We start from the raw sequence: 10,498 nt of genomic DNA on the forward strand, positions 1-10,498 counted from the left end.
GTCAACACAGATTTAATAAACTGAGTCGCTGAAAAGCATTTTTGAAAATGTGGCTAATGGGTCAGAAAGTTTGTAATCAGAAGGGTGTGAGGAGGGTTGGAGTCAAAGTGCGTTTTGATGAGAATGGTCAAGAAAGGCCTTGTAGAGGAAACTCGGTCCAAATTGCCTGGGTCTCACAGTAGTTCCTGATTGGCTCAGAGCCACCACAAAGATGGGTGGGACATGAATGTTCGGTTCCTGATTGGCAGTGGTGATTTTGCCTCATCTTCCAGAGGCAAGTGCACAAAGCAAAGCTTTATAACCTCACTTGTTGGTTGTGGCATAGAAGCGCAGTCACTCATTGGCTGCTGAGTAAGATGCTCATACTTCACCAGGTCGTAGACAGCCGACAGTCAGACACACACACACATACACACACACACACACACACACACACACACACACACACACGACGTCTATGCGCTGCAGAGACTGTCACGTGGCCCTCCTGTGCCACTCTAGCGTGGCAGACAGAATATGACAGGCTGCCTGAGCCTATGGGAGGGAGGGTCCATGGGATTCTTGTGCGTGGAGATCCTCCATACTGGGTTTCCAGGGACATGGAGTTCCTCCCTTAGTCACAGAGTCTTCAGACAGCGTATCCTTGGACGTCTCACGAGACAGCCACAGGGCGGTTAAGCCGCTCTGCAACCTCAGCACCGAGGTAACGCGAGTTCCTTGGTTTGTCCAAGGCCCGTTCTGGATCGGAGAACGGCGACTGACAACCGGTCAGTTTACCAGGTGCCAGTTTAGTCAGTGTATGCTAGAAAGCCTGTCCCTCCTCAGTCACCCGATCAGCTTTCCGCCTCTCAGTCAGCTGTTCGCCTTGCCCCCGGACCCCACCTCGGCAGTCCCCTAGTGAGCCTGTTACCCTTCAAGTCGCTTGCTTGTTCCGGCTCTCTCTTGTTCATCCTGCCACCCCTCAGCCACTTAATCACCCTGTTTCCCTCCAGTCTCTTTCAGTGTGTCACTAATTTAACCTGAAAAGAAGCCAGTGGATCACTGTTCTACTAACAGAACAGACGGTAAGCATGGGAATTAATTATCAGGTTAGTGGCTGTTGTAAATCAGGTAATCCCATAATCGATCTCTGTCATAACAGACATAACATGACAGGTCCATCCTTAATTAGGCTCCCACCAATCTCTTGGTAAAATAATCCCAATTACCTGTAATCCTAGTTCTTGTGAGGTGCAGGCAGGAGATTCAGGATTTCAAGGTCATTCTTAGCTACACAGAAAGGTCAGCCTTGGCTATATAAAATGTTGTGTAAAGCAACACAAAATAAAATTTAACAGTTGACAAACACTTGGCTGGTAAGAGGAAGATGGGGAGACAATCAGGTAAGTGGAAGTGTGCTGAGGAAAAAGGATTTCATGGAGTCCCGAGAACAAGACTTCAAGTAAGATTAAGAGAAATGAAGACCAAAGGAAAATCATGAAGGGATCCATTAGTAGCCATCCTACCTACACCCCTTAAAGCCTGACAGAGAAAAGCAAGAAGAAATCTGAATTCTAAAGCTAGATCAATAAATCTCACCTATGTAACATGAATATGAGAACAAAATTGGAGAATGGATATTTGACCAGAGTTATTTGGGGATCTACTGACAAGGCTTGAGCCAGGACCCATCTTGGGCTCATTCTGACACCTAGAATGAGGTTTTAAGTTAGAAAAAAAGAAAGAAAAAATTGACAAATTAAAACAAGGCTTGTGTTTGATGTGGAAGTAGAACATAAGACCGGTGAGCCCGGCAACGCCATTCCTCTGTGAGGGGTATGAGCAATCATCCTCTGCTTGGCTTTCCTCGAATCCATCACCATGTAGTCAGGGACTAGCCCAGTCTACACAGTCAGTCACAGAGGTCTTCCTATTCCAGCCTCCATGTAACAGGATTACAGGTGTGAGCCACCACATCTGGCTATGAATTTACTGATTGATTTATTCAGACTCATTTCTGTATGGTGAAAGGAACACCAAAAGTCTAAATTCTACTCAGTCCTCTGAGTCTTGTCCCCCATCCCTCACATTCCAACTCAAGTACATCATTCTTTCTCAATAACAATAGAGGCCTCTGTCCAAGTCATCTGCAGTCATTCCCAATCTGGTCATTTCTTTAATGTCCCAATGGAAGAACCCCATTCATGCACACCTCTTGATCCCATCCCTCCATGGTTTACTATCTTAATTAGGGTTTCTATTGCTGTGAAGAGACGCCATGACCATGGCAACTCTTATAAAGAAAGAAAATTTAATTGGATTGGCTTACATTTTTAGAGGTTTAGTCCATTATCATCATGATGCAGCTTGGTGACATGCAGGCAGACATGTTGCTGGAGAAGGAGCTCAGAGTCCTACATCTTGACTTTCAGGCAACAGGAAGTAGTCTGAGACACTGGGCATGGCTTGAGCATATATGAGACCTCAAAGCTCACCTCCACAGTGACACACTTCCTCCAACAAGATCACACCTCCACCAACAAGGCCACACCTTTTAATAGTACCACACGCTTTGGGGACCATTTTCTTTCAAACCACCACAACCTGCTTTGCAAAGATGTTCCCGCTCACCCACCTCCACATCTTCTTTCAGTTGCCATCGGCTCAATCCTCACAGTGAAGAGTATTGTATGCCTGGGAGTTCTTGCTCTTGCGTATGGGTCTGCCACCTCTCCAGTGGGGTAAGTGGGGTCAAGAAACACTTCTAGATCTGTCTGAGGAAGCCACAGTCAGAACTGTAAAGACAGATCAGAGGTTGCAGAAGATCATTGTGGATTGGACATCATCTGTCTAGGATCCCCCCATGAGGGCTAGGGTTATGACTCAGGGGTGGAGCTCCTGCTAGAATCCCCCAGATAAGGGGCTGGAAGCATGGCTCAGCAGTAGATACCTCCTGAGAATCCCCCAGTGAGAGACTGGGGTGTGGCTCAGTAGTAGAGCGTTGTCTAGTGTGCGGAAGACTTTGAATTTCAGTCACAGTGTGAGAAACAAAGAAAAGAAAGCTGGGTCCTTAAGGGAGAATTAAAAGAAAAATCAGGTGACCTTGCTGGCCCCTGACCCTCCCTCTCCACAGAAGCTGCCAGACTGCTCCACTCTTTCTGTGCCGTGGAGAAGACTTTGCAGTGCAGTTGCTCCTTTCGTGGGATCCCCACACCCTCTGTGCAGTGGTGGATGGACGGTGTTCCTGTGGATGTGAGCAGTGGGCATGGCCACCTCCAGGTGACCTCCACCACACTTGGCCCCTGGGACAACAGCACCCTCGGCATGGCCAAGGACCCAGAAATGGGCTCAGTCCTTCTTTGTGAGGGAAAGAACCAACATGGAACCCATGGTTTGAGCATCCTACTGATGTCAAGTGAGGGTGGGACTTGGAGGCTGGGTGAGGGCAGTGAACGGGGAGGGACTGGCACTGAGGTCGGAAGAGGGACCACAGCCCAGAATCCAAATCTTAGGAAAGGCTTCCTGGGGGTGAACAAGACGGCTCAAAATGGACAGGTGCTTGCTGCCAAGCCTAACACCTGAGTTCAAACCTCAGGCGCCACACGGCGGGAAGAGGAAACAGACGACTGCAGCTTGTCCTCTGACCTCCACATGCACGCTGCAGCACATGCAACACCCCCTACACACACGGAAAAAATGCAATTTTAAAATGTTTTTGCCTATAAAAACAAAGTCTTACTGAAATGCCTTCCACTTCTAGGAAGGGGCCCTTTGGCTCCCCAGATCTTCCTGAAAGCGTTGGTCCAGGGTGTTGTCTATGCAGCCATGGCAACCACACTACTTTTCCTCTGCCTCCTCCCCTTCATGTGAGTATGTCAGAGCCCATTTTATGCTATGTAACCAAACATCTGAAATGAGCTAATTTATGAAACACAGAGGTTTACTTAGGTCAGGGTTCTGAAGATTGAGGAAGTGCAAGAACATGGTGCTGGCATCTAGATCCAGCAAGGACTAAAATGCTTTATCACTCACACAGTGAGATGCAGAGCAAGCACCTCTTCTCATAAAGTCACTAATGCCATCATAAAGGCCTCACCTTCCAACCCCCCGAATCCTATCTGGCAATGAGAAGAATGTAATTGGGACTGAGTAACTGTCGACCAGGGGGAGAGGAAGAAGAGGAATAAAGTGGTACAGTATAGAGAGGAGCTGGAGTCAAAGGCAAACACAGGTTGGAAATATTGTACAGCATATGTAGAACCCTGGGTTCAATCCCCAGCACTACATAAAGCAAGTGCTGTGGTGCATGGCCCTAATCCCAGCACTCAGGAGAAAGAGGCAGGAAGATCAGAAGTTCAATGTCATCATCTGTAATGTGGTGAGTTCAAGGATGGCCTGGGCTACCCGAAACTGTCTCAATAGGCAATCAATCAATCAATCAATCAATAACGAAGCATTGCAGCGATGGCTCAGTAGTTAAAAATACTGGCTACTCTAGCCGAAGAGTAGGCTTAGTTCCTAGCACCCACATGGTGGCTCACAACCCATAACTCCAGTTCCAGAGGATCTGCCACCCTCTTCTGGCTTCCGAGGGCGCACATGTGGTGCACAGACATACATTCAGGCAAAGCACCCATAATCACACAATAAAAATAAGCTTTTAAATTCCTAACTCCCCCCAGAAAACAAATAAATTAAATAAATAACAATCTCTGCAGCTGGCCCATCTGAACCCCGCGGCCTTTTAAGCAGGGAGTCCTGATTACACAGGGTGTGATACGAACCTGCAGAGAGGTTGGGTGGCTTTCTCTAGACAACACAGCAAGCAGACTCCTTTGGAGATTTCAGCCTTGGATGCTGGACAGAACCAGAGACCACGTGGGGATGCAGAGGCAGGAAATCAGAACTAATCAGAAACACATTTCCTTAGAGTGAAACTTCTCAGGATGCAGCAGGCAAAGAAGTGGGCACAGATGAGAACCCAGCAGGGCTCTCAGCCTGGACCAGAGGGAGACTCCATCATGAAGCCCGAGGAACCTAGAAAATCCAGAGCTGAATCACCTGGGAAGCAGCTCTAGGTGAGTGCCCCTTGCATCACAATGGAATTCGGTCTAGCAGGACAGCGTTAGTGGGAGAAGTTTGTGGGCTGCTTTGGAGAGAGTGCCCAGTCTGTGGCCTGTATAATACACAATTAGCTTGAGGGTTGTTTCACAGGTACTGATGCTGGGGCCGCAGAGTCTCATGGAAGAGACGAAGAAGCATAGTTTAAAGGATTATTAGAAATATCAACACACACACACACGATACGAATCCCCACTGGGAAGTAGGTTGATGCTCCCATGGCAGTAGTGGCAGCATCAGAGCGGGAACCACAGGTGTGGCCTCTGGTGTGCAGGAGGCAGCAGACACTTCCAGCCTAAGACCAAATCACTGCCGAGTGCTTGGAGACTCAGTTTTGTGGCCAAATACCCGACAGAAGCAACTGAAAGGAATCTATTTGATCCATGGTTCAAGGGATGCCGTCTCTAATGGTCAGTACTAGCTGTCAGCTGGACAGGACCTAGAATTACCCGAAAGATGGGCATCTGGACATATCTGTGAGGCTTGTCTTGATTGTGTGGACTGAGGTGGGACGACCTGCCCACTGTGGGTGGCACCGTTTCTGCCAGGGATCATGAACTGTGTGGGTGGAGAAATTGAGCTGAACACTATCTGGCATGCACAAGTTCATTGCTGTATTCCCAGCTGTGGCTGTGATGTGATCAGTTGCTTCAAGCGCCTTCTGCCTTGAGCTCCCATCTGGATGGACTGCACCTTGAACTGTGAACCAAAATAAAGTCTTTTTGGCTGGAGGGATGACTTAATGCTTAAGAGCAATTCCTGCTCTTTCCACAAGCCCTGAGTTCTGTTCCAAGCACTCACATCAGACATCTCACAACTGACTGTAATTCCAGCTCTCGAGGGTCTCATTCCCTTTTCTGGCCTCTCTGGGCACCTGCACACGTGCTCACAAATTCACATAGACACATAAATAAAAAGCACAGGTTAAAAACAACATCATGGAAAAAAGGAAGAAGCGGAGAGCTCAGGCAGGAAGCAAGGCCAGGGAATGACTCCCTAGGGTCCACCCACAGTTGGCCACCTGTGCCAGCCATTCATTCAGTCCCAAAGGTTCCACTACCTCCCCAAACAGTATTTCCAGCAGGAGAGCAAGTGCTCAACACAGGACCCTGTATTCTAATTTCACATCCCAACCATAGCACCAGGTTGTTCCTTACTTCACCTTGAAGCCCACAACCCCAGGACATCTTGACTGAAGCAGGGTTCATTCTCCTTTACCACCTGTGAGTCTCCAGAACCATGGGGTTCCTGCTGCTCTTACTTACTTTTCTGTGGCTGTGCTAGAACGCCAAGACCAAGGAAGAGCTTGTTTGAGTTTACAGTTCCAGAGGGTTAAGAGTTGCTTGTGGTGGTGGTGGCAGGCACCGGCATCAGGAGCAGGAGGCTGACAGCTCACAGGTCCATAGGCTAGAAGCTGAGCACAGGCAGTAGTAAGTGGGGTGAGACTACACACACTTACAGCCCACCCCCAGTGACACACTTCCTCCAGCAAGACTGGGCTCCACCTCTCAAAGGCTCCGTGACACCCCAAACAGCGCCACCAACTGGGGACCAAGTGATTCATACCACCCCACCAGTTCCCTCCTAACAACCTGTGCACAGAGCTAGTGTCCCTTTGTGGATAAGCTGTGTGTTCTACTTTGAATGTGAACCCCACTCCCAGTTCACATAATTTGAACTCTTGTTTCTCAGCTGGTGGTGCTGCTGTGGAATATTATGAAATCTTTAGGAGACAGACAGAGCTTGGCTGAAGGAAGTGCGGTATTATGTAATGGGGTAGGGCTTAGGTTTCTATATACTGCCCCATTGATGTCTGCTCTCTGCTTCCTCTGCACTGGGCAAGGCGAGGTGCCAGGATGGATTAGACCTAGCCCTTACCCTCAGAGAGGAACCATGCTGGTAAGAAAAGGTGTTCTCACAGGAAGAACTGAGCCAGGGGGTTAGGGTAACCCAGAACATGGGGAAGCACTTGCCTGAGGTCATCATGTACAACATCCCAGGACTCTGAGAATTGTTCTGGGAGCCCCTGGTCATACCAGGCAGGGTCAGAGGGAGAAGAGGTTTGTAGGCTCCGGTCATGGTGTCTCGAGGAAAGTTAAGACAGTGTTTGGTCCACTTTTCCTCAGAGTTCCTCCTTGGGTGTGGCTACTTCACCTGTAAATCTGTTCCATCTTCTCTCTTTGCCCCGCCTCCTCACCGTCCAGGAAAAGGAAGACAGCCTGAAGCCAGCGGAGCCTCTGGAGGAAACTGCACCACACCCAAAGCTCCCACTATCGCCAGAATTACAAAAGCCCATGGAGACCCCAGAAACCCCAAGTCCATAATAAACATGAGGTCCTGCAAATCTGAGCTCACAAATCCCTCTCAGCCTCTACACAACCTGTACACTCCAAGGTGTGGAGACAACCCCTGGGCCTGGGCTCGGGACTTTAAAAGGTCACCTGTATGGCTGGTGTTTGGTGATGGGCCTCACAAGACTATACAGTAGATGTACAGCTGGCAGACCGCTGGACAGATCCGCAGGAGTCTGGTCTGGTGAGAAACCCAATCTGCAGAGCTTTGGGAACACTTGTCTTTTGGATAGTCACTGTAAGTTCTGTAGAAATTCTGTGAAATCGTGATGTTTCTCCCTTCCATAATATCCCAGCAGTGTATAAATCATTCTTTAAATGTGAATTCTCCTGCACTGGCAACTGGATACATTTTACCTCACCAGTGAGCCCTGGTATGAAAACATTCACTCAGCCAAATTGTTGTTCTCATAGTCAAATCTCCACAAAGCTAGACTCCCACCATTGTCCTTATTGCCAGGACTTATTGACAGAAAGGAGCCCTGAGCAGGAGGCACTGAGCAGAGAGAGTACGCCTGTTCTCACTGAACATTCAGGTCACACCATGTCTGGGTGACCTGAATTCTCTAGCAGCAGACTCAGGAAGTGTAATCTACTGGCCTTTGCTCTAACCTAACAAGCTATTAATATTTACCCTCCACCTAGGTTTCAATTAACATAAGATCATAGCCCAGGGAATTAACTGTTAATGCCTTTACTCCTAGAGATACAAGGAAAAGGCTTGAATCACTACGCCAGCCCCAGAGAAAGAAATTCCTTCTCACCTGGGAGCTGGCAAACCCCACTGGCCTGGAAGCAAAATCTTCAAAGAAATTCCCTTTAACTGGCTAGCTAGATGCTGATACAAATCATGTACCTTTGCCTTCCTCCCAAACCCCGGGGTTGCTATGGTTACCAACACCGACTTCTCAGCCACCAGGGAAGGACGCAGAAGTACTCAGAAAGTGCAGCAGCACTCTTGCATTCCCTACAGTTATTAACCACAACTCCAGCTTAACTAGTTAAAGTTAAGAAATGCAGTTAGCACATGAAATCGTTCTAGAATTTTGTATTGATTCTTAATTAATCCTCTCAGTATCTGCCGGGGAGCGTCACAACCAGGCTCCTTCTGAGACATAAGGTGCCTCCTTTACCTGTGTTTGTGATTCTGTGAATTCATGCTTGTTAACTGTCTGTGGTTATACAAACTGGAAATCATGTGGGGTGGATAGAACAGTGAGGAACACCTGAAGAGGAACAGTGAACAGCAGCGAGGAGGAACATGGAAGAGAAACATCAAAAGAACCTTGGAGAGAGCAGAGAAAGGATAGATGAGACATAATAAAACAACATATGTGAGCTAGTTTATGTTGTTCACCCTCAGGTATCTTTAGTCAGTTTTGCCTGCTATAGCGATCCTTCTGAACCCTGAGAGGTTTCGTGGATTTATGCTCAACATCAACTTCGATAGTTTGGGTGAGCCAAAAGATACATGTCTCGCTCGAAGGCAGGGTCACGGAGAGAAAAATGACTGCACACAGCACCGTGAAATAAGGGATTTTTGATCCCCATCTTCATAACCAGTTCCACAGACAGGCACACAGACAGACAGACAGACAGACAGACAGACACATGCACACACATACACAATCTAATCCCAACTGAAGCGCCTAGCTTCAGACTTCAGTAGGCTCACACACTGTGTACTGGAGTGGAGACCGCGCTGTGAAAAGTGGTACCCAGAGACACGGGTAGAGAATATATGCCATGATGAATTTGGGCTCGAAGAAAAAAACATTGGAAGGTTATGTCATGGCACCATATCCTTACCCTTAGAATGTTGACTCCTTGGGAACAGGAGTTTGCCTGTCTTGTTTCCTCCCTCACCAGCACTGAGAATGGTGCCTAAGATCTAAGATGCATGCAGAACTGTTTGTGAAATGCGTGAACAAATGAACGAATGAATGAATGAATCATGAGCTGTTGCAAAGTTTGAAGCCAAGAAATAGACTGAACAGATCTATAGAGAAAGCTTGTTCTCTGAGTGAGAGAAATGGCGTATATGGTATCTTCAGCGGGGGCAGAGGTAAGGCAGAGGCAGTGAACCTGCTTAGGTGAACTCTGCAGTGTCTCTTGGCATTTCATGACTTTCCTGGGAAGAAGAAAAAAAAAGTGCCCATCTCCAAAGAAGACCAAAGAAAGGATTTCTATGTCTAACCTGGCCAAATAAGTGAGTTTGTTAGGGTTGCCGACAGGAGCATGGTGACCTGTGTGCGGTGGTCCTGTGGAACATTGTGCGGCTGTTCCCTTCTGCTGCTGTGGCTGTGGCAACACACTCAGAGCAACTGGGAGAGGGATGATTTACTAGGCTGACACTTTCAAGTGTCCGTCCGTCACTGGGCCAAGGCAGAAAACTACAGCAGAGACTGTGGAGGAATGCTGCTTGCTGGCTCCCTCATGGGCTCATGCTTAGCTGGCTTTCTTATCCATCCCAGCATTTCCTGCCTAGGCATAGTACCACCCGCAGTTGGCATGCTCCCCTGATACGCATCAGTCAGTACATTCATAAAATAGACAGATTTGATTGTAAAATGTGGGGAAGTGACAAGAAGAAAGTAGACAGAATGCTGTTAACAGGAACAGGAGAGTCAGAGAGTGAACATCAGGAGGAAGAGCAGGGCATCTGAAGGGACTCTAGCCTCCCTGAACCTGGGAAACAAGGCTCTGGCAGGCCTTGCCCTTTTCCCATCCCCTCTGCGGTGCTGGAAACCATTAGACTGCATTCCTAAATCTAGCCACCAAGGACTATTATTTGGCCACTTCCTCCTTCTGAGGTTGGCTACCAAAATCCATCTATCAAAATATTGAAGCATAGCAATCAAACCCTCTCTTTGGTTCATCTAATTAACACGCCCAACTAAAATTAAACACCTCATTCTAACAGGTTCCCCTTTTACGTTTACAAACTGCCATTTGCCTATGGGTCATGTCTGTCTCCTCTCTATCCGGAGAGTCATTTGTCCTCCAGGACAAATACCCCTGCCCTTCTCCCTCATCCTTTATCTCCT

The 10,498-nt window shown here is 47.9% G+C and overlaps 1 protein-coding gene and 1 long non-coding RNA gene across 2 annotated transcripts; one reads left to right on the plus strand and one right to left on the minus strand.

Annotated features, from left to right (window-relative positions):
* Positions 1–486: 486 nt before the first annotated feature.
* Positions 487–7,634, plus strand: LOC125399581 (SIGLEC family-like protein 1). The gene is made up of 7 exons (XM_048433013.3): positions 487–780; positions 993–1,064; positions 2,633–2,720; positions 3,113–3,394; positions 3,740–3,845; positions 4,910–5,057; positions 7,305–7,634. The coding sequence occupies exons 3-6, from the start codon at positions 2,696–2,698 to the stop codon at positions 5,055–5,057; spliced, it is 561 nt and encodes a 186-aa protein (XP_048288970.3). The 5' UTR covers positions 487–780; positions 993–1,064; positions 2,633–2,695; the 3' UTR covers positions 7,305–7,634.
* On the minus strand, positions 2,269–6,778 carry LOC125399594 (uncharacterized). Its single transcript, XR_015736347.1, has 3 exons — positions 6,366–6,778; positions 4,764–5,016; positions 2,269–2,774 (listed from the first exon to the last, which is right to left on the minus strand). It is a non-coding gene; the product is annotated as an uncharacterized LOC125399594 (long non-coding RNA).
* Positions 7,635–10,498: the final 2,864 nt, after the last annotated feature.

Source organism: Myodes glareolus, chromosome 24 (genome assembly GCF_982192425.1).
Source record: "Myodes glareolus chromosome 24, mMyoGla1.1, whole genome shotgun sequence".
In the NCBI taxonomy this organism is placed as follows: domain Eukaryota; kingdom Metazoa; phylum Chordata; class Mammalia; order Rodentia; family Cricetidae; genus Myodes; species Myodes glareolus.